Genomic DNA, 22,990 nt, shown 5'->3' with positions numbered 1-22,990 from the left:
CACACACAAACACAGACACACACAGTCCAACTCTCCCGTTTTACTAAAGGGAGCCTTCTAATTCAGTCAGACGCAACTGAAGTGGGCTGTCTTTCTCAAAACAGATGGCGGTAAAAAAGAAGCTTTTTGATATCACTCCACTGTGGGCAGGTCGGTGCAGCTGGAGCAGGTGCACGTCGATAAAACAAGCCAGGGCTGGAGGCAGATTCGCAGTTCATTACATCCAGCTGTGCATCCATAGCTTTGACAGAACTAAACAGCTACGACACCTCTCTGATGAACACAGATGGTCGACTACCACCGAAGACAAATGTGGTTGGAATCCATAGAGGGGGCCTTAGCGTTGTGTGGTGAGGGGAGCAGTAATGACAGAGTTTTATGTTTTATCATGACTGGCTCGTAGGCCATGATAAATAAATAGGGAGAAACGCAAAGAATTCTAACAGAAGTGCGCGTTAAGCCAGTGAAATCGGCGGCGTGTGTGTTGTGTGAAGAATATGGTGGATGAGAGCGCTTGGAAGCTATAAAACAAAAGAAACCAGGCGTATAAGGAAGAAAGAAATAAAGAAATAAGAAATTCCAATTCCATTAGAAGGGAGAGTTGCAGTGATGTGACAGAGAGGATCCACGCATATCTTTGTGAAGCGTCTGGTGCTGATGTTATTGGAATATGACCACCTAGTCCCCGGTGGAGACAGCTCTGTGTCAAACTGGAACTCCTGGACCACATCACCGCCTCCTACTTGTGATGAAAATAGCAGATAGAGAGCAAGTGAATTTGACTGACATCATTTATGGGTTACAACAGTATTTCTCCCAGGAAAAGAGCCCACAGCAGTGCGTCGAGTCAAACTTTGCCAAAATGACGTAATCTGCTGTGTTTTTAAATGTGTTTGGATGTGAAACACAGCGATCGGCGAGGGGAACTGCAGGCCAAGGCTAGGAGTGAAACCATGTCGAGTTTCAGCATAATTAGAGTGTTGTTGTATGCTACATTAGAGGCTTCAGTGACAAATGACTTAACGAGCTACACAGGGAGTCCTAATTATTCCGCAATTAGAAATGTAATTACGGGCTGCTCCGATGGCTCCAGCGCTATCTGGCTAGCCGTGCGGGCCGGCAGAGACAGAGTGAACTTCAGATTTAGCTGCCAGCTAATCTGTCACATGTGGAAGGGAAGATTACCCTCCAATCAGAGCCTCACTAAATAAAATTGTGGACTGCGCTGAACGGTTCCAGCTCTGTTATCCATCACTGCTGAGACACACTGGTTTAAAATCTCCTACAGGCACAAAAAACGCCTTTTGGGTCTATTTGTCTGCTCAACTGTGTCCATCCAGTGTCAGACGACTCTTCAGCAGAATGTTCTTCCTTGATTAGATCATCACGCTGTACCTGTTTATGGATTTCTCCCAATCTCTGCTGTGTGAGATAAAATAAACAACGATACTGATGGCGGTAATTTGGAACCGAAGAGTTGATGAAGCTGTAATCCATCACAGGGTTACATCACCGGGGTTACATTTACTGTATCTCCCTTGACGACGCAATCTGTCCTATCACACAGGGATCTGAAGGCAACATCAATTGGTGTTTCCAAACTCTTTGGCGTGAAAGGGTGAATCCGCGTCCTTAGGGAGATCATAAGCTTTGTTCGTACTATCCAAGGTCATAGGATTCAGTGTCTTGTCATTGCAGGACAGATTCACAGCTCACTACAGGCATTAAAGCGTCAATATACTATACTTACTGCAAACTTGATTTAGGTGAAGAGTGAAGATCGATCCTCGTCCTTTAAAAGAAGCCCAACACAACCAGTGAGCGTATCGTCCATTGTTTTTGTGCTCAGTGTGCATGCCAGGCGGTGCTGGAGCTCCACAGCAATGAGCCGCGGTAGAGCTCAGAGGGTAAGGAACCTCTCTGAAGACACCCGGAACCCTTCTGAGGTTGGAGTCTTCAGGGCGCATATTGGTCTCCACACTGGAAGAAGAACTGTGATGGTAATTTATGGATCTTCACTGCACAAACTCCGAGATATCCTGAAAATGGAATATTCCAGTTTCCATCCTTTGTACTTTGTGAGCGAATTAGAAAGAAATAAAAGGCAGCCCAGGCAACACGACACAAACAATTTGGGATCAGACTTTTTTAATTGGACTTAAATTCACATAAATAACATTGGTTCGTATATATTTTGTATATTATACAATTTTATATAATATATATTTCCCCCCCCCGCCCCACCTATAATTTACATTCCTCGCTAAAGTTATCTTTGCTATATCTATTGAAACAGAAAGCCTTGCGGGAATGCAATGCTGCTTTTTTTTGTGCTGTTTATTTAGGTCCAAATACCAAAAAGGAGAGGAGGCCAGTAAAAAAAAAAAAAAAATCTTCCAAGGTAACACAAATGGAAAAGCAAAACCCAGAAGCTACTGCATGGCCTCTAAGATACTACACGGCACTACGAGGAGTGGAAATCATTCACCGTATATATATATATTGTTTTACTGTATTGATCTGTGACACTGAAAAAAGAAAGACCACTGCAAACGAGCTGATATGCTTAGCGATGAGAATTGCGTGTCTGAATGTTCTTGTCACCGCTTATTTTCTGTAAAGCAAAGAAAAGAAAGGAGGAAATATGCAATCTGCAGTAAAACCCCCACATGAGATATGGAGAGAGTTCTGAAATTCGCCGCGAGGTCACGTAATCATGCAGTGACCCCCCGGGGCTGCAGATGAGTTGAGCTTGTCAGTTCGGATCACAAATCAACGCGCGGCCATTTCTAGCGTGTGGCTGACGTTATTCACCAGGATGTCAGGGAGTCGGGGACCCGTGGATCATCTGTGCTGTCTGAGCTCTGTAGGCGATCGATGAGAGAATCGATTAATCACGACTGCAGCCGCCATATTTTCTGCTTTATTCTTGTGTTTTTTATTTTGTCTCCCTCTTTTCGCCGACTCGTCTTGAATCGATGTCGGCTTGCAGCGATTTGAAGGATTTGTAATTCGTTCTCAGGCTTTTTTACAGGTCAAATCCAACAAACACCAATCTTGCATTTCCGTCAAACAAAACGTCACGTGTCACTGTACGCCCCCTCCCCGTCCCCCCTCGCTCTGTTCCCTCCCTAAAGCGTCTTCATCCCTTCAAACACTTTGATTGTCTGAGTATCGAATTCGAGAGACGGTGTCGACCGGCACGAGGCCTTCAAATCTCAAACTAAGATCAGGAAACCCTGGAATCTGGCCCAGCCTCAGCTTTTACTTCGACGAATGCGGCGTTTGAGGTCAGGCGGGATGAAAGTTCATCGCGATGAGGATTTGGCTTCATGCACTATCACAACGAGGTCAGCCGGAAAACAAAACCCTGACAAGTATGTGTGTTTGCTGGTACGTGTGTGTGTGAATGTGTGTGTGTGTGTTTGTGTGTGTTAACAAATCACAGAGAGAAACACAACCATGCCATGACATTGCAACACACAGACAGCAAGTTAAAGTGTTAACCCCCTCCTTCCCTGAATCATCAACATAGTGAACTGATGTAAGCTCATGATTAAAAAATAAACCTAAAATCACATAAATATCATCTTCATCCCTTTTTAGTTAAATTTACTTTATGCTATAGAAAAGAGCAAACGGGGAGCAATAGTGAGTTGGGATTACTCTGCAGTAGTGCTAGTTGTCACATTCCCTCGCCATCGTCATCACCCTGACACATCCTTCATTCTCAGCGAGGGGGGAATGACGTTAAAGAAAAAGTGCGTCATGAACACGTTGAGATTAATAGTAAGTAAACCATCTTGTCTTCTCATAAATAATCAACACGTTTTCCTCTAATATTCAATAAACCTCTTATTATACAAGCTGAGTAGTCAACATGATGCAAGTCTTGCCTCCCACCACCTTCCTTCCCTGTTTGTCGGCCTGGGAGGAGCGCCGCGCTTCCGGCCATTAGGAAGCCGAGACCCGTTGAGGAAAAAGAGAGGTCGCAGGGTCAAATCTAGGAGAGAGGCTGAGGAAAGGACGAGTTTGTCACAGCCGGTCTCAGCGACGTAAAAACGAAGTTATCATACGTGAGCGATCTTCATAATTGCCGTTGACGTTTTTTTACTTTGCAAAACCACTTTTTTATTTTTAGTTGCTTAGTCTTGTTAATTGCATGCACAAAATGCATCCACACGCTATTGTTTGGAACTCTGAAATGCTGCGACAAAAACGTTCCCTCCTTTGCTCTTCCGCCTAGGGTCAAAAAGAGGAAGATAAATTAAAAGGGGAGACCGCAACTGGCCGGGGAAGCCAGGAGTCCGGCCCTGCCCAGTGACAGACCAAAGCCGTCTTCCTCAGGAGACCTTGTTCCATTCACCGATGGACTCTAAAAGCAAAGGATGGCTTCAGAGTGAACGGACAGACACTTTCCAGACCGCTGTGCATATTTCCAACACTTTCCATATCTATAAGAAAGTAACTAGTTCACACTCAAACAGTATTCCGCCACTGCGACGCTGTCCATCAGCTCCAAATCAAGCTGCAGTCAGGTGTCCACTGTCAGGCCATCAGTGGGCCTTTGCTCAGTGCAACGTCTTCAACCCGGTCAAGTATGGAGACTCCTGGCGGCAGAGGCCCATCTGCTGCTGCTGCAGCTCTTGATCTGGTGACAAGCTATCAACAAAGTCGGGGACGGGAAGCCCTGAGAGGATCATGACTGACTTGTTCCAAATCATGAAAGTGGGAACAACCGGGAGGAGGAAGGAGATGTCGAAGGTGTGAATGTGCTGGGAGTTCATGGCGTCGTAGAAAGACAGCGTGTTGTTGTCGTAGTCCAGCAGGACGCCCAGGCGTCTCAGCTGCAAGCTGGCCTCCACCAGGAGCTCCTTACCGTCGTGGCGCACCACAAAGTTGTTGTTGCAGCGCGAGAACACCCATGAGGATGAGTTCTTACCGCTCCATTCGTTTTTTGGGGCAGACTTGTAAGCCACGCCGACGGCATACCTGTGAGGGAGAGGACATTTTGGAATGCATTAGTGAAGTGAAACCGGTGTCTTAATGAATTGACTTGCTGAGTCAAGCAACCTCATGCTGAGGACGCGCAAGATAAGGACAGGCCCTGAGGGTCCTTCCTGCATAAGAGGGTCGACTCTACAGCCAATTAGTGAAAAGAATATAATTAGGATAAAGTGTGTGTGTGTGTGTGTGTCTGTGGAGTTTTAATCAAGGCTGTTATGAACTCGAATCCAAAGAAGGTTCTGATGCTGGGTTACACTTATACAAGGCACTCCTTCATCACTCATGTGTGTGTGTGTGTGTGTGTGCGTGTGTGTGTGTGTGCGTCTCACCATGTGGATGCTCCCAGCAGCACCTCCCAGTAGTGACACCCACTGTCAATAAAGACGTTGCCTGCGGCGCCGTAGGATCCCGTGCCACTGAAGCGCTCGGGGGTGTGGCTCTTCTTCAGCGAGCTCTCGTCCTTCTCCATGGTCAGGCAGTCGTTGGACAGCCGCAGCTTCTTGTGGGCCGTCTTTGGGTCCAGCTTGAAGGGCTGACCTGGGAGAAGAAAGAACGTGGGTTATTATTCATTTACATTATCATCATCATCATTTTTGCTTGTAGTACCAATCTAAAGTATTACAAACTAGTTCAGAGACATGAAAGTGTTGGTTTAGTCGTAGTTTGTTGCTTCAGCAATGGTACAGTATCAAAAATGAACAAGGTATTTTTGAAGTGAAACTCCTGCTGTGATGCGTTCAAGGGTAGAAACGGCAGAAGATGACACAAACATCAAGACGTGAAAGAGGAGAATCAGAATACAGAAACAGGAGGAAGGTTAGAAATGCAGCAAACAGAGAATTCACAGCAGAAGGAATCCTGGAGAAACTATAAACTTCAAAGCAGTTTGGCGTTTGGTGAAAGTGTTCGGTGAATGACGGGAGCCGCCCCGGTGTTCTCCTCTGCGTCTTCCATCAAACAGACTCGGAAATTAGCTGAAGAAATCGCCTCCACTTCAACAACAGCAGCCAGCAGTTAGGCCATTTAGTGGAAATGCTGCTGTCTGGACGCAACAATTCAATTTGTAGAGACACCTGCTATTTGGACGTAATGGCTGGAGAACTGAGACGGCAAAACAAGGTGAGTGACAGAGGAAGGAGTGAGGAGGAGAATGACTCCAGAGGATAGAATGAGGCTGGTGTGGAACATTTCTCATCTCTATCTCTCTCTGTGTGTGTCTGTGTGTGTGTGTGTTTTGGTTACTTGGAGGTCATCCACGTCCCGCCCAGGCCTGACATTTAACTCTGACACCTCTCATCTCGTCTCTCAGCCTCCCTGAGCCTCGCATGGCTTAATGAGCAACACAATGACGACCCCCAACTCCTCTCCCTCCGCAACCCCCCCCTTATCTGCCCTTCCCTTCGTCTCTCTTCGCCCAGTTCTCTTTCTCATCCTCTCTATCCTTTCTCCCCTCTCGCACGCTCCGTTCCAATAATCGTCATGGCGAGTGTGTGTTACTGCATGTGGATATAAGACGATGAGGCCAATGTGCTGCTGGCAGCCAATTACATTAATGCGCTCTCTTCTTTGAACTGCTTATCACTGCCAGCGCAGCCATTTCCAAACACTGGGGCTTTGTCATGTCTTTCCAGGGGAAGGCTCCTGAGAGCCTGGGCCGGGCCCGAGGTTGGGGAACGAACGAAACGGGCTAAGGACAAACACGCGTACACAAACACTATCCGCTCAGTCCTTCACACAAGTAGACCTCAGTGGCAAAGTGGAAACGCTGAAAATGAGCAGGATACTTGTAAATGGAAACTGTGCACATCACCACTGTCAAGCATTTTACTCTGTGCTGCTTTTGAAGAGGCTGAATGCCGCTTCATCTTACATTTAATTCCAATGCATTCCAAGGTCAGGTTATTTTCTTATTCTTTATTTCTTAATGGCAGCTGAACGTACCTGTGTCACATCGCCCAGCTGCTGTATCTTGTATCACTAAGAGCAGCTTGCCAGTCATCCTAACTCCCTGCAAACTGGCATTGCAGACACAACATTAACATAGCATCCTAAAAGCTGTCCTGGAATTCTGTATTTTGCATCTCACAACTAATGGAAATGTGCAATTGCGATTTTTCAGGGCGGTCCGATCACCAAGGTGCGGCTTTGTGTCATGTCACGATCTTTCTGTTAACAATACATTATCTCCTACATATAATATACAATACAACAAACAATTCAACGAAATCTGTGATCTCCATGAGCGTGCTGGTATTTGCCTCGAGTGCTGTATTGGATTGGACGGCAGTCGGAGCTAAATGTGAATAATGTTGGCGCTTATTGCTGGCAAAGTGTAAAGAACCAATCTGCAGAGTGAGATAACAGCTAGAATGGAGTCAAGTTTAAAATAAAGAAGATGTGTAGCTGGATTTTTATCAGCAAAACCTAATTAACATTAATTCCACCAGTTGCCTGACTGCTTCTGTGGCCAAAGTGCTCTCTGCATGCTGCTGTGAGCGCCGCTCCACTTAGAAATAAAACCGTATTATACTTTATTCTGCTATTCAAATGAATTGCACGTCTTTATTCTCTTCTCCCGAATACAACCTTGTACATGAAGGAGTCGTGGGGCTTTGAGGAGTCGTGGGAGGTTTGAGTGTTTGTCTCGTTACGTGCAACAGACAGACATTTACACACATTGAACTCACAAACACATGGTTAGATTCAAGCAGCATCTCACACAGATTGCAACTTGTTACTGTGCTGACTGCTGAAATACTAATTAGAGATGATTGCAAACGTCTGATGAGGTGATAACTGTCCTCTTTCTTCCTGCCTTGAAGCTCGGCATTATTACAAACCGAGAAGACTTTAATGGAAACGTGTAAAGCACAAAAAGAAGCAGCGTCAGGAATAAAGAGAGAGGGAACAAAGCGGCGAGCGATGGGGGAAGTGTAAAACGGGATATTCGGGTCCTTGGTCAGTTGAAAGACTTAAACGAGGTGAGTAATCGACTTTATTTCCACATTTCCCTTGCCTTACATTTTTGCTCAGGGTTATACTGAGCTGCCCATCTAATGAAAGTTATCAATGCGACTGCTTAACTGATAAGTAAGCGAATGTGAAATAGAGACGCTGCTTCCCGTCCATTCCTCTCTACGCCCACGTAACACACGCTAATTATTCCATCCCATTAAAATGCACCACGGGATGCTGCACGGCTTCTAATCGCCTGAACCATATGTAACATGTAAGTCAACCACGCTGACAGACTGTGGGTGAAAACATGAGATTTTACACTGATTGGACTCGGAATTCATTAATCATTTAGATGCACAGTAATTACAACTTCCAACTCGTATCGCATCTCATCCCTCAGCGACTTTCCAGAACACACCCAGATAATCAGAAAAACTCTTCTTTCCTCTATTAAAGGAAACAAGTTAAGTTAACAAGTCTTGTTCCTCTCCGAATTCACACTCTAATGAACTCGGCGATGTGCTGACACCGATGTTAGCTCGGCGAAAGTGTTGTTGGGGTCCACTTAATAGTTCTTTGTGGTTAAGGAAGCGCTTGGGAAAGTAAGTTGTCATTGGTTCATTAGAGTAAAATCGAGGAAAAGAAAGTTTACTTAGGTTTCCCCTTTAACAGTCACACAGAGATTGCTGGTGTGTTTATCAACTGATCATGTCAATGTGAGCAAGATCGTGGTTTGTTTCAGGGAGTTTTTGGGTTCTTCCTAAATCCTGGCCTGTGTCCGGCACATTAACCACACCTATCCTCCTTTTCTTCCCTCCCGCTCCTTCTCGTCAGTTACTCTCCGCATTCCTCTCTACCATCAGCTCCTCTTCCGTCCTCTCCTCTCCACCTCCCAGTGTTTACTTCAGGGGCGATGTGCTAACTTGAGGGCTGTCATAAGAATGCATGTTGGGTAAATATTATTGCAGGTCTTTTCACACGAAGTAAAGATGTATGTGTACCCCTGGGGCGCCTTGATAGGATATTTTCAGCTTTAACTGCTTACACAATGTAGCGACCGGAATCAGGGAATTGCACACATTCAAGCACTCGCTGCTCACACACACACACACACACACAGCTGCCGCCTTTAAGAGCGCCAATCACCCTGTTCAGAATATCTTTTATTTTGACACACACAATATGCATAATCCAAATTTACCAACAGCTAAAACAGAACTGCTACACAAAGACATATTTAAGCCTGGATTATTGCCGTTCTGGGTTTTCTGTTTTATATCATGTAGCAGCACGAAATTAAAAATGTAAACAATGAATGTTGATGATTGAGGCTTTGCCCTTATTGGAGAGGAGTAAATGTGAAACAAAGGCGCTGCTGTTTTGAGCAGATTGTGCCAAACATGCTCAAAAGATAGGAATGATTCTTTATAGCACCCTTTAAAAATAACATTTAAGAGTCCTGGAGCCCTGCTGTGTGTGTACAATTAAGTGAAAATAGAAAGACACAGCATGCTGCTTCGCTCGTTTCCAGCAAAGCAAAAAGGGTTCTGGAATGCAGCGAAAGCTTTGATTGGTCCTTTGCCTCCATAACACATTTAAACGTACCTGCCTTAACGAATGGTTGGATATAGACACAAAGTGTGACTTCAAAGTGAGTGTATGGCCGTGCTGCCTGTACATAAAACCGCGTGGTTCACTCAATGTGCACAGTAGAGCTGCAAATAAGAGACGCAGCTCAACCACAGGATCTTGGTTGGACTCTTTGAATGTAAAAAAGAGGCCTATTCTTAGAAATATGTCATAAATACAGCACTTTTAAAGCTTTTACCATATCTATAATGTGTGTAAAGGCAACATCCTCCCTAGTGACTTAAAATATTGATTTACACACTGTAAATGGATTGGGGAAATAATTGTGTCCATCTCTCTCTCTGTGTGTGTGTGTGTGTGTGTGTGTGTGTGTGTTGCTGAGGCCTGAACTTAACTAAACAGTAAAGAGCAAAAAAGTGGACCGAGGGCACTCAGGTCCGCACACACTCCTTCCTGCAAAGAGCTATTCGATGTCACCATCTCTCAATCTGTCACTTTCCATCCGCCTCCATACTATTTCTCTCTGTGTTGCTGTACGTTCCACTCTTTGCTTTAGGAATCAGTCATGTAGGAACGTGGTCACAGTTCGTCGAGGGGAAAATGCAGAAATGCGGTAATAGCAGCAAGACGTCCTCACACACACACACACACACACACACACACACACGAACACACACCTATCTACGCACACTACTTAACCCCCTTCTGAAGGACATCATACTTAATTCATACGTGTTTCAAGCTCCTGGAAGTTGATTCTCATGTTGGCAGCGAATGTCGAAGCTCAGTGAAACTAATAGTAAATCCTACCTGCTTCTGTGTCGCTTTCAGCTGCTCGTGTTCCAATGAGAAAAAAATATTCAAATATGAATTTGGACTGATTTCAAAAGCTTGTGAAAGCCTTACGACTCTATAATGTCATTCTAAATGTCAAAGCAAATCCAGCCAGCCAACAGAGGAGCACCGCAGGGCTGCAGCAGCATGGATAGGAAGGGCTACTGTGTTGTGCCTACAGCTGAATAGAAGATGGGATTTTGACATGTCTGTGAAATCTTTTCAGGCTTTTCCTCCCCAAAAATATGATATGTTTTTATGACAGCATGCGTTAAAGACTTTGATAAGGAGATTTGTACAGATCTTGAAGGACACAGGGGTCATCTCAGCTGTCTCTGGTCCAATCACCTGCACTGTTTGGCAAGGGTTTGTCTACTGTAGCAAACTCGGCATTGCTTGGTTGCTTTGTGTGTGTAACTTGAGCGTGTATCGATTACAAAAACAATACTCCCTCGTAATCTGTGTCCACAGAAAGTAAAAATGGGAGATTAGCGTTGCCTCTGGGATGGATGGACAGATGGCATAGAGCAACCAAAGAAAGAGGAGGAGATCACATGCATCGCCAGAAGAAAGCCAGAGGGGTCACAGAGGGAGACTGAAGGTCAGAAGAAGAGAAGTTACTAAGGAATCTGAACGTCCAGCAGAGGAAAGCAAAGCAGGAGCCTCAGTCTCTGTACCTTTGACTATTTATTCCCCTACACTATCGTCCCTACAACCTTAAGCAGAGCCGGATGTTCTTACCTTTTCTGGATTCTTTGTGTTCAAGGAGGTCCAACTACAGTGATCTATACAGTCAATGTGAGAGTTGACATTTTAAGGTCACAGTCTTCGATTTGGGGCATCAGTTTTCTTATAGATGAATAAAATCACAGAAAAACTGGCAGGGGACCTCACGCTTACTTATGCGCTGCTACACCGACACAGTTGGCTGCATTCAAATTCGTTTCACACACACTTTGGGACTACTAAGAGCTATTTGAATAGACACGCTTGTAATGTGTGACTTTCCAGTATCTGTGTTACTTGTCACTGCCTTCTGTGCTTTGCAAGCCTTTGCTAGAAATATGATGAGCTTAGGCTAAAAGCCCCGAGAGCCTCTCATCCTAAAAAATGTGACAGCCAAAAGCCTCCAATCGAGCCACAGACAGAACAAGAGGATTCCACAGCCTGGAAAGAAGTTGTGCTTCTCAGCTAAAAAAGAAAAAGAAACTGCTTAAGAATTAGTCTGCAGCGGGGAAAATAAGCACGTCAGAGGGAGAAATTCATGATCAGTTTGGTTGTGACCTATTTTAACCGCGAAAACACTGCACTCAGCTTCAGTAGAATTGGATCAGTGAAGAGCTTCAGTGTGAATGCATATTTCACTGAAACAATGAAGATGAGAGAGTGACTAGAGAGACTAGACTTGAAGAGCAAAGCGCAAGGGACAGAGAGAGACAGAGACAGACACACGCTGCAGGTGTCCCCGTGCACACCAGCCACTGTGCTAAAAATATTGAATGTTTTTTTTTGTTTGTTGTTTTTTTGGTCGAGCTTGTCTGGACCCTCGCAACGGAGAAAAATGCCGGTTGCCAATCACAGGGCCCACAACAATCTCAGCCAAACTGGGCTGTGGGTGGACAAGCCCCCCCCCCCAGATAACACTGACTGCCAGCACAAATAAGAGGAGGAAAAGAGGGGCGAGTGCCAGAGAGTGGGAGAACAGGGGGGACCACGGGGAGTGGAGTGTGTGAGAGACGGACGATGAGAAGGAGATTGTCTTTCAGCATTAGACGAGTAAACGAGCCTGACCACCACTAGGATGGAACAACTGGTAATCAACGTGAGAGGAGAGAGAGAGAGACAGACAGACAGACAACAGATTATATTAAAAATAACTACTTCTATATTGTCAGAAGAGAGTGAGACAGGCTGTGACAGTGAGACGCATTGCCGTCTGCGGATACCCTGCGCCTCACCTCTAAAGCCCCTGAACATCATGTCACCCTCACATCACACTGAGGCTGTAATCCACTCTAATGCCATAAGGACGGAGTTAAAGGGCCGCCGCGCTCAATTTTCCACGGGTCCACTTAAGCGAGGGAGAGGGAGGGAGAGGGAGAGAGAGATCATCATGCCTGGAGCACTGCAGCTGCCTATATACCTGTTTTACCCAGCAGAGTGTGTCCAGATTGCAGTTAATCCAAAATGCCTCCGCCAGAATCCTGACAGCAGTTAAGAGAAACTGACAAGTCATCTCAATTTAACTCTGGCTTCTCTAATACTGCAATTTAAGACCGATTCTCTACGTCGTCGAGGAACATTTTGAGGGAGCTGATCTCAGCCGCCACTTTATTAGGTACAAGTCGGTGCAATCCAACACAATGGGCTTCTTTCATCCCTGAGGTCACACCAGTACGTCAAAGGATAAGATATTACAAACACCTTGAGTGGAAAATGACGTAGAGACGGAGAGGTCTATCTTTCTATAACACAGCTAAGTCTTTAACATCGAAACCTCCCTCCCTACTCTGATAAACAACTGTGATTTGGGAAGAAAAGAGGACATCAATACTCCGGCAGCTCATAAAACGATCCACAGCTTATGTGTTTTGGCACTTGAGACGTCTGCATTATACAGGCTCTTCCTGGAAAAGACTACAACAGGCATCGATTCGCGCTTAGAGATAGAGAGTGAGACGTAAATGTCACGTATTGTGTTTGCCATTTCTTAGAAGCCAATACACTTTATTGATAGGGAAAGAAAAGAGGATGATGACATAAGAGATGTGTATAAAGCACGAGGAAAATGTCAGAACAGAGTGAAAAAGCTCTTCCACCCTCGAGTCCAAGAATGCAGGCCAGAAGTAGTCCAAGGTTACCGGACTTGTTTAGTCTGGAAGTCATTTTGCCAACCACCCAACTGGCTTCTTCAGGTCTCTGAGGGGTGAGTCGCCCGGTCACATGAGTCATATGAGGGTCAGTGAAGTTAAGAGTCTCAAAAGAGTCGCTGGTGGTGTTTGAACACGTAAAAGCCACGTGTACTCAAAAGGCACAAAAGCGTCTTTCAAATGAATCAACGTGAACAGAAAAATTAATTTGATTCAAACTCTATTAAGTTACACAATGTGCCTGTACTCTCACTTTGCTACAGATCTACTCCGCTGGCTGAAAAGTTTCCTATGATGACGTGCGGAGCTGAACACACACATTATGCTTCTATGTCCTTCTGACTGACCTAAATCTTTAAATGCATAATGGCTGTTTTTACATTCAGAGTAGAATTATTGCGATGAGCCTAAGGGCCCGAGCTAAATTATTGATAGGAGAATCTTTTATTTCAAAGTTGACCCGGTACCTTATAAAGCCTGACTAATAATAAGACGACATTCACATCAGTCAGTACAATCCTGGCAAATGTGCGTCTGTTCAGTTTAACACCAGCCATCTCAGGGAATATAAAACTTAACAATACTGAATGAAACTATACTGTTATACTATACTGTGTTCACTTTGGCAACAGGGTGTCTACAAATCATCTTGATTCATTGTTCTCATTCTGTAAAATATATATAGTGAGACAGATGAAATGACTAAAGGTAATTATTTACTAAAATCACAGTCCTGTGAATCACTAAATGGGAAAAACAGTGAATCAGTTGTTTCAGGTGCTTCTAACAATTAATTCTGAAAAACTTTGCTGCCCTCTGTCCAGACGTTAAACAACCAGGATGGAAACCAAAGCATCTCAAATCAAAATCTGATATCTAATCCCATAACTCTGCCTCTGATTGCACACATGATATAAACAGAAGACAGCATGTGGTTCTTAAATTGTACAGAGCATCAAAAGTGAGAGTAACAAGCCTTGTAAATGTTCACAGAAAAGTAGGCTCAGCTGCCACACGGGCGCACGGGTACTTACTGTTGGTTTTGAGGCGGGCCGGCTCGCTGTTGCGGCTCCCCGCCTGGTTTATCGCCTTGACAAAGAAGATATAGCGGGTGCCACTCTGCAGGCCGTGCACTGTGTAATGGTTCTGCTTGATGTTCGGTACAATCATCCAGCTGTCCGCTGAGTTGTACAAACCTGGCAGAGGCACAGACACACACACAGGCAGAGAGCATGAGTAACCAAAGAGTGCTTTTGGTTTAAGTAACAAAATCTCTACAGGACGTGTGAAAAACAACAACAACACACACTGAGATATAACACAACTGACAGTAGATGTGCTTCAACATTAATGCTAACATGCTGATCCATCCCATTACCTTCCCATCAGATGTATAATGGCATGCTTGCCCCGGGGCCACTTGGTGTGCTCACTAAGCTGAATCTATATCCTGTTAAGAACAAGGTGTTTACACAGTGTGATGCCACAGTGTCTGTGGTGAGTGCCTCGGGGGGAAAAAGAGTGTGATACGCATCAGACGTGTTCAAATGTATGGAAACTGTGGCGATGTTCTTGTAATGTGACCCCATTTGGTGGGTGCTTTAATCCAAACACTCTCAGTAGAGGATTAGTGATGGCTGGTTTCGCTCTGTGGCAACCTTCAAACGCACACGCATCAGTGTGTGTGTGAGCTGTAGCACCCGCTGTGAGAGTTCAAGTAAAACTCTCAGCTGAAGGTTTGGAAAAGGATCGTAGCGAACTGAATTTACACATTTACACCTACTGGATGTTTGACTCAAAATGCTGTTTATGGCTTTGAACCATTCTGAAATCAACTTCAACCTTCAGAAAATGTAGAATACACTCAAATAAACACAAAATAAAAATAGAATCTGGTAGTAAGATTAGATCTGAGGTTTATCTGTGTACAGTTAATGGAGTCAATGTATCATCTTTCCCGTGTGCCTCTGTAGAATTGTCACTGTGTGAAATGTGAAAGAGCTCTTAAGGCCGTGCCGTGTCCCTTCTGGCAAAGATGCGTCATAAATCATTGAGCAAGATGGCAACAGCATACATAAGTAATAGCTGAGAGTCTGCTTGTAAATATAAATACTTCACAGAACGCAAATAAGGCCTTTAAAAGGGAGCCATTTTTAAGTATGAATGAGAGGAGGATGAGGAGGATGAGGAGGATGAGGAGGAGGAGGGCGCACTTAAAGAGTGAAAGTCGGAGTCTTTACTGGAATGTTGAGTTTCACGAGCAACTGAGACAACTAAAAAACTTGAGCGTGATCTATCCTCTCTCAGGGAAGAGTGTGTGTGCGTCATACCAGCCTGCAATCTCAAATGTACATTCACTATCTACATGAAAGATTACGCAAATCCACTTGTCAGGCCGCATTTGTCGAAAAGAAAGGAAGATATAATGTTGTGATGGTCTTTCAGAGACAGCAGACAGAAACTTCATGCTGCATTCCATTTTAAAGCTTTTTGATCTCCACGCCTCCTTTCCTTTTTTCCTTAGATCAAATTAGGTCAGTACACAGCCGTACGCTGGCACACACTGGCACCGGTGGAGGGAAGGGGGCTCCCTGACTCTGCTGCTTTGGCTCACACTGGTGACTTCAAAGCCAAGTGGATGAGTAAGTGAAAGTGAAGAAAGAGGAAGAAACCTGAAGCGGAGAGCAAATAGAGCGAGATGAGTCTTGCATCCAGATACAAGTGTGTGTGTGTGTGTGTGTGTGTGTGTGTGTGTGTGTGTGTGTGTGTATACAGTTGGTGATGCAGACAGATGAAAATGGAATAGAAACAAAATGTGTCATGGGAGCGGAAGAGGGGTCTGTCTCCAATAATGCAATGCGGCGTTAATAGTGACAGTGTGTATGTGTGGTTTTGTGTGAACCGGCACTTCTCTATTCATCTATTCTGGAAGCTTATGCTGTGCGTTGGTGTGTGTGTGTGTGTGTGTCTGTGTGTGTGAGTGCGTGTGTTGCTGGCCTCGTTGCCTCTGATGAGTTTTCAGCGATGACACAAACCTCACGGCCCTTTCATTAAACAGATGAATTAAATCTTGCCACAAAGAGAAAACCCTGCAGATTCCTTGGGACACACACACACACACACACACACACACACACACACACACACACAATCAAGACACAAAGAGCGACGCGTTTTAGAAACGCTCTCCTGACGCCCGCTGGGATTCTGCTTCTCATCTGTGATCATCATCTTAAAACCTCAACCCAGGCCAGTTCCGAAGAATGCGCTTGAAAGACAAACGTGCCAATCGGAATCAGCAGGCAGAGGTGACGCCATTAAGGTTATAGCTATGAGACGACATCATACTGGGGATTTCCAATCAAATCTTTATAATCACTTTGTTGTCACTGGCGGGGAAACTCTTAAACAAGCCGACAAACACACAGTCCTGACATATCAGTGCCTGTGTTGTTATGGCTGCTTATGTGTTTCACAAACAGGGAGCTATGGTTGCAATTCATTAGCCATGTTTAAACTATACAAGATGTGACAGAAAAGCCCACAAAGCATATTCAGCATTAAATTAAATCTGCATCAGGGACACATCTCTGGAGGCCATCATTAGCTGTTAGTGCTATCTTATTGATGAAACTATTAGCGTGTAGCATTTGATTAATTAGGGACGTAACAGCGACATCAAAAGCACCACTGTGACTGAACCAAGGTCTAAACGGAAGACGGATCACGTTGTTTCTTTGTAGATCAGTGAATCACTTCCTCCATTGCACTTTTGCTATTCTGTCTTTATCTGGAGCTTCCCTGCAGGCATTGGCGTTCGAAAACAAAAGCTGACACACAATGAAAAAATCCGACTGCGGCCTCATCGAAAAGAATATAAGAATCATCCGGAATGCGAGTGAATAGAATATTAACTGCCAATCATGTGCGAGCAGAATACATAAACAAACGAACAAATGAAGTGAACGAGTGGATGTTTAGTTGGAAAAAGGTAGGAATGGGTTATTGCCTGATGAAGCGCAGTTAGATACGTACATGCAGTTACAGTACAAGCTGCCTTTTCTCTGCCTGGCTATTACATTGCTTACATTTCTCTGCGGTATTTGCTTTCGCTCGCTGATTCTATTTTCTGCTGCTGTGCTTGTACGATGCTTCAGAGGGTTCACAAGGCCTTGAAACCCTCTCACGCTTCTCATAGGGGGATAGGGCTGAGGATGATACCGCGTGAGGGAGAGAGAGAGAGAGAGAGAGAGAGAGAGAGAGAGAGAGAGAGAGAGAGAGAGAGAGAGAGAGAGAGAGAGAGAGAGAGAGAGAGAGAGAGAGAGAAAGAGATGGCTCTCAAGTGGGAGCATTTAACCGCTTGGAAAGTTGGAGACAAATACAGTGGTAAAAACTCAAGTGGCGTTTCAGGCTAAATGGGTTTCTCTCTTTCTCAGTTTCTCCTGCGACTCTCTGAGGACTCTGTGGCTGCACACACAGCTGAATATCTGAGTCGCTCGGTCTATCGAAGCTGAAATATACCCCTGTGCCTCAAATGGCTGAGGCACTTGAGCCGCGACTGGTGAGATGGAGAAATGTCACGGTGCACAAAGGAGAGGAGATGAAATGGATCAAAGAGGGAAGGGAAGGAGATATGCACAAGTCTGTGTGTGTGTGCGTGTGTGTGTGTGTGCACATTATCCTCCTCACATCCGTTAGTGGGATCCCCCTCCCTGCAGGTAGCCATTATCCACACCCTCTGTTTCTCATCTGTTCTCTCACAACTTTCCATCCATAGCAACTTTAAACTCTCCCTTCCTCACCTTCCTTCACCTCATCTACAAACTTTTTGTTAACTTTTCACCTCTGTGGTGTTGGAATGTGCAAATAGTCCACTCTGTTTGCATCAAGCTAAGCGTTTCTTTCCCAGCGGACGGTCGTGTTACTCTAGACTCTAGAGGTCTTCATGGGTCCACTTGGTTCATCCCGAGTCAGGATGTTTCCACATTACAGTCCAGGAAGTACTGCACTGTTGCTGTGGGTCTTTGTTTGTGTATCAGCGGGGTAATTCCCCACACAACCAAGTCCTCAAGTCTGTTGGACTCAAGTGTCAGCCACCAGATGGCGTTACTAATTCTATTCCGGACTTCCAACAAATAGTAACTGTAATCATGTTGCCAATCCTTCTGTTCCTCACTACAATGAAAAGGACACTCCATTCCAAATGTCCAGACCAAAATAACACAATCATCAGACAGAATCCAATTTGTTGTCCTATTCAGTTCAAAATTGCAGTCTAACAAATTCATTTTTAACAAAATAAGTGCTAGTAGGATTGGAGTCCCTCGCCACAGCAGCGTTACACACGGACATCCACAAACGAGTGTGAGAAAGCGTTTGGCAGACTCTCCGATCCAACACGCCCTCCTTCAGTCACTCTATTAAAATACATCCAAACTATCCAAATCTTCATAATCTCACCACCTTAACAAGAAATACAGCAGGCTGAGAGCAGATTGGCAGTGATTCTACATTCTCCCCTTTTGTCCTTGTAGGATGTTCAAACTGCTTTAAAAATGCAAAAACAAGAAGAAGAAGAAGAAGAAGCGTCCCCTGGTGATACAAACTATATGTCCTATTTTTACAACCAGCAGTCTTGATAACAGAGCTCTATTTATAAATACAAGTATGGAGGACAACAAAGACTGAAGCGGGACAAAAAAATGTAGGTTATATAACACGGGTGAGTACAAAATATTGGCAATATGAATTCTTTGTGTGTGTGTGTGTGTGTGTGTCTGTAAGATGACAACACACAAACACGATCTTGTTTACCCCCTGATTCTGATCTACAGTTTTGATTCCTCATGCTTCTATGTGTGTGTTCACCGGTGCGGACTTACTGATGAAATTAGTTTGGCCCGTGTAGATGGTGTACTGCAGCTCGTAGGAGGTGACGCTGAACTCGTCCTCCGACGTCCAGTGGACGGTGATGGTGTCGTGGGAGGCGGTGCACAGCTCGTCTCTTATGGACGGCGGGGTGGGAGCTGTGTGTGGGGGGACACAACAACACCATTCACACTGAAAACAAATCCACCGTGTGGGCAGCAGTGCAGTCATCCCCAACCTGCTTGTGTTAATACTATGGAACTACTTTTTTCAAAATAAAATGCGTCACCTCAAGGTTACCATGGTTTCTCGGTGTATGTGTTGGGTTTTTACAGCCTTCTGATGCTATTAAACTGTATAAAATAGACCAGAGCAACGTGGGAGTAAGGAATTAGCAAATTACTTCGATAAGCCTGAGTGGAATTTTGTATCTCGTCAAAACATGACAACACACAGAGTAAACAAACAGCTCCTACCTGTTAAGTAATCTAGTCCTTCCAGTATCTTCTTCTCCCGGGAAAAGTCCAGGGCAAAGTTGTCAAATGCTTCGTTAAGGTTGACATCAGGAATTAACACCTGGGAGGAGGCGGTCGCCATGGCTACCCTAAAAAGCAGCAGTGATTGGTGAGCGGGGAAAGCAAATGTCAGGAGGTGGGTGGAGGGGGCGGAGGAATGGAGGACAAAGGAAGGTGGAGGGAGAAAGAGAGAGAGAATGTCTTTTATAATTGTTTATAATTAATTGGCATTCATGAATTGTACACTGCTTTCAAAGAACCGATCACACACACACACACACACACACACACACACACACACACACACACACACACACTCACACACACACACACACACACACACACACACACACACACTGATTCCACGTCTGTCAGGGAAGGCTCTGTGGAAACTTTGGTCCCGTGACAGTAGCCAGTCTGAACCGCAGGCTGGCAGGTTTACAGGCCGACCAAAAGGCAAGTCCTTGAAAAATTTCTGTTCTCCAGTGAAGCAAAACTGGTCCATCAATAAAGAGCTGGGCCAGGTGTTGGAACGCAGCGCAGGCCGGGGCCAAAAAGAGAATGTGCACAGATTGTCCTTCCAACTGCTGAGGCTGAAAATCTCCCGGCTTAGAATGGATGGGTCAGACAGAGGAAGAGGGAGGGAGAGGAAGAGGAGGGGATGACAGAGTTATGAAGAAGTGCAAAGAGTCTGAATGATGAAGGACGCTGAGCTGAAGATCTTGATTTAAGGTGGACGGCTTTGCTCCAAACTCTGATACTGGACTGAACTCTCAAATTAGCTGCCATGTCGACTTGTAATCCTTTTTTTCCCCCTTTTCCTGCACAATTCCGTCTGCAGGAAGCACGACAGAGATTGAGATTGAGCTTCTGCTCCTGGGAGCAAACTGAGTGTGAGTGTTTCTTCACTTCTGTGGAATCTGTGGTAACAGTTTGTATACCTAGAAAGGACAACAAGCCATCCGTAGTCGCTGGGCGGAGGCTGTTAGGTCACTTTCTCCGACCTGTGTGTGTGTGTGTGTGTGTGTGTGTGTGTGTGTGTGTGTGTGTGTGTGTGTGTGTGTGTGTGTGTGAGTGTGTGGGTGGGTGTGTGTGTGTGTGCGTGTTGCCCACCTCTCGGCCACATTGCGGGCGGTCTGGAGAAAGCGGGCGTGGTCGTTCTCCTTCAGGCTCTGCTCAGCCTGGGTGATGAGGGCGCTGGAACGCTCCAGACACTGGCGGCAGTTGGCGATCTGCTGGGCCAGCTTACGTAGTTTCATCACCTAACACACACACACACACACACACACACACACACGATAAGATGCATTTATGGTTTGTTTGTCTTCAAGCAAACTTTGTATCTGCTTGTGTTGCTTCCTCCCTCCGCCACCTCCAACAGGCCACGCCTCCCTGGTCCGGTTCAGCGCGAAGGCATTCATCATTATAACAATCTAATCTACCAATGTCTCCAACAGTTCCATAAAACAGAATCAGCATTGCTAATAGTCCCCTCAGGTTATTCTGCTTCGAAGTCAGCAAAAAAGTGCCTGGGAACATGAGAGAGAGTTGGAGGAATAATGGATGCATCAGGATATTTATCAACTTTACTGTTGCTGGTGGAAAGTTTGAAGTCTCTACAATTAATGAACTAAAGACATTACCAAAGTTTATGTGTGGATCTTGATGAAAGAGGGGGTGTGAATATATACTAGTTCATATATATGCTACTCTAGGCAGAAATGGAATGCTGTAGAAACAAACGCACAGGCGGATGCACACGCATGTATAGGCGCAGGCAGGAAAACACGTGTAGACAGGAAGTGAAAGTAGACGGCAGAAAGGCGAGAGGTTGGGGTCGGTGAGATGGAGAGAGGCCATCGGCTCGTTGTTTCCATGGTGCGCTTATGTACGGTGTGTGTGTGTGTGTGTGTGTGTGTGTGTGTGTTGCGTAACGGAAGGGTGGAGGTGATGAACACATGTCCTATTGTCAGCTGCTATCAAGACCAGACAGAGAAAGACAGGAATGCTACTCTGGGGTAAACACGTGCAAGTGTGTGTGTGTGTGTGAGTGTGTGTGTCTAATGCAAGACACACCGAGGGAAAGATTTTGGAAAATGTTCTGGAAACTGCTGTTTTTGCAGGATGCGTCGTCCTTAACCTGACCAGAGGATCCATTGTTCTGTGTGAGTGTGTGTGTGTGTGTGTGCTAATCCGTCTTCATCACCACGTATTTCAGATGTCAGTCAGACTACACATGTGCTTCTTCAACCTGCGTCATCCACAGACACACACACACACACACACACAGACACAGACACACACACACACACACATACACACACACACACACATACACACACATACACACACACACACACACACACACACACACACAGGCTCTTTGAAACTGAACTCATCGATTTATCTTCATTACCGCTCATATCCTGCTCATACAAATGAAACGACTTGAGTGAAATCTGAAAAAGCACAAGCGGCATTCGAGCCCGGAGACGGACGACTTAATGCGAGCGGCGGAATCAAACACAGAGCCGCGCTTATAAGATCAAATCAAATGATAGTGAACTTCTAAATGTCAAACCAGGAAAAGTGCTGCAGCTCCAGTCTGCTTTCAGGACTCGTCTCTAAAGTCTCTAAAGGATTACTCTTCTTATATTTTCACATAATTCCGCATGCTGGGCTGGAATTACCTAAATTAGAAATGTGGAACAATAACAAGGCAGTAATCAAAAGCTGTCGGTAATCTGAGGATTTCAAGTTTCAATAGATTGAGCTGCTGTTCTGCTGAGGCTGCTGACATGTGAGCCGTCCTTTGACACGCAGTCTTGGTTAGAAGAACAATCAGACAAGAGAGTGAGTGGAAGATTTGTTGAAAATCTGCCCAAATCGTGTCAAAGTAACGCCCATAATACAGAGAGAGAGAGAGATAAGAGACATCAGAGGGAAGACAGGGAAGTCCAAGCTGTAGCCTGCATGAATCTCCCCTCCTCTGTGTATGTGCGTGTGTGTGTGTGTCTGCGCATCTCGCTCGGTAAAGTCCGTCTCAACTAAAGCTGCAATAAAAACAGCTTATTTAATCATGGTTTAAATATTTCATTGCCCGCCAGTCTGTGTTTTAGTGTGTTCTTCGACGCTCTGTGGGGTCGTGAACTAAGGGCGGTAACTTTCCTCTAAAGCTGCGTCGCGTTCGTTAAATCTTTTATTTCTCACTGTAAAGCGAAAATGTGAGTCTTTACGCTCAGCTGTCAGCCTGTTAACATAAACCCAGGACGACATTGATTGTGAAACATAAAGGGGGTTTTAGATGGAAAATTAACCATTTTGGGGGAAAAAACTGAGAGAGGGAGA

General features: G+C 45.1%; 1 protein-coding gene across 2 annotated transcripts in view; it reads right to left on the bottom strand.

Annotated features, from left to right (window-relative positions):
* Window positions 1–2,352: 2,352 nt before the first annotated feature.
* mid2 (midline 2) overlaps window positions 2,353–22,990 on the bottom strand; it is a 67,975-nt gene continuing 47,337 nt past the window's right edge. For both annotated transcript variants that reach the window (XM_076159632.1, XM_076159633.1), the window contains 6 exons: window positions 20,756–20,904; window positions 19,604–19,731; window positions 19,142–19,285; window positions 14,294–14,455; window positions 5,337–5,544; window positions 2,353–4,992 (listed from right to left, as the gene is read on the bottom strand). In XM_076159632.1, coding sequence (XP_076015747.1) covers window positions 4,572–4,992; window positions 5,337–5,544; window positions 14,294–14,455; window positions 19,142–19,285; window positions 19,604–19,731; window positions 20,756–20,904 — 1,212 coding nt within the window. In that variant the 3' untranslated portion in view covers window positions 2,353–4,571. The remainder of the gene's footprint in view (window positions 4,993–5,336; window positions 5,545–14,293; window positions 14,456–19,141; window positions 19,286–19,603; window positions 19,732–20,755; window positions 20,905–22,990) is intronic.

Source organism: Genypterus blacodes, unplaced genomic scaffold (genome assembly GCF_046128005.1).
Source record: "Genypterus blacodes isolate CSIRO-AG114 ecotype Tasmania unplaced genomic scaffold, CSIRO-AGI_Gbla_v1 ptg000098l_1, whole genome shotgun sequence".
NCBI lineage: Eukaryota > Metazoa > Chordata > Actinopteri > Ophidiiformes > Ophidiidae > Genypterus > Genypterus blacodes.
This window is presented reverse-complemented; position numbering and strand designations above follow the sequence as displayed.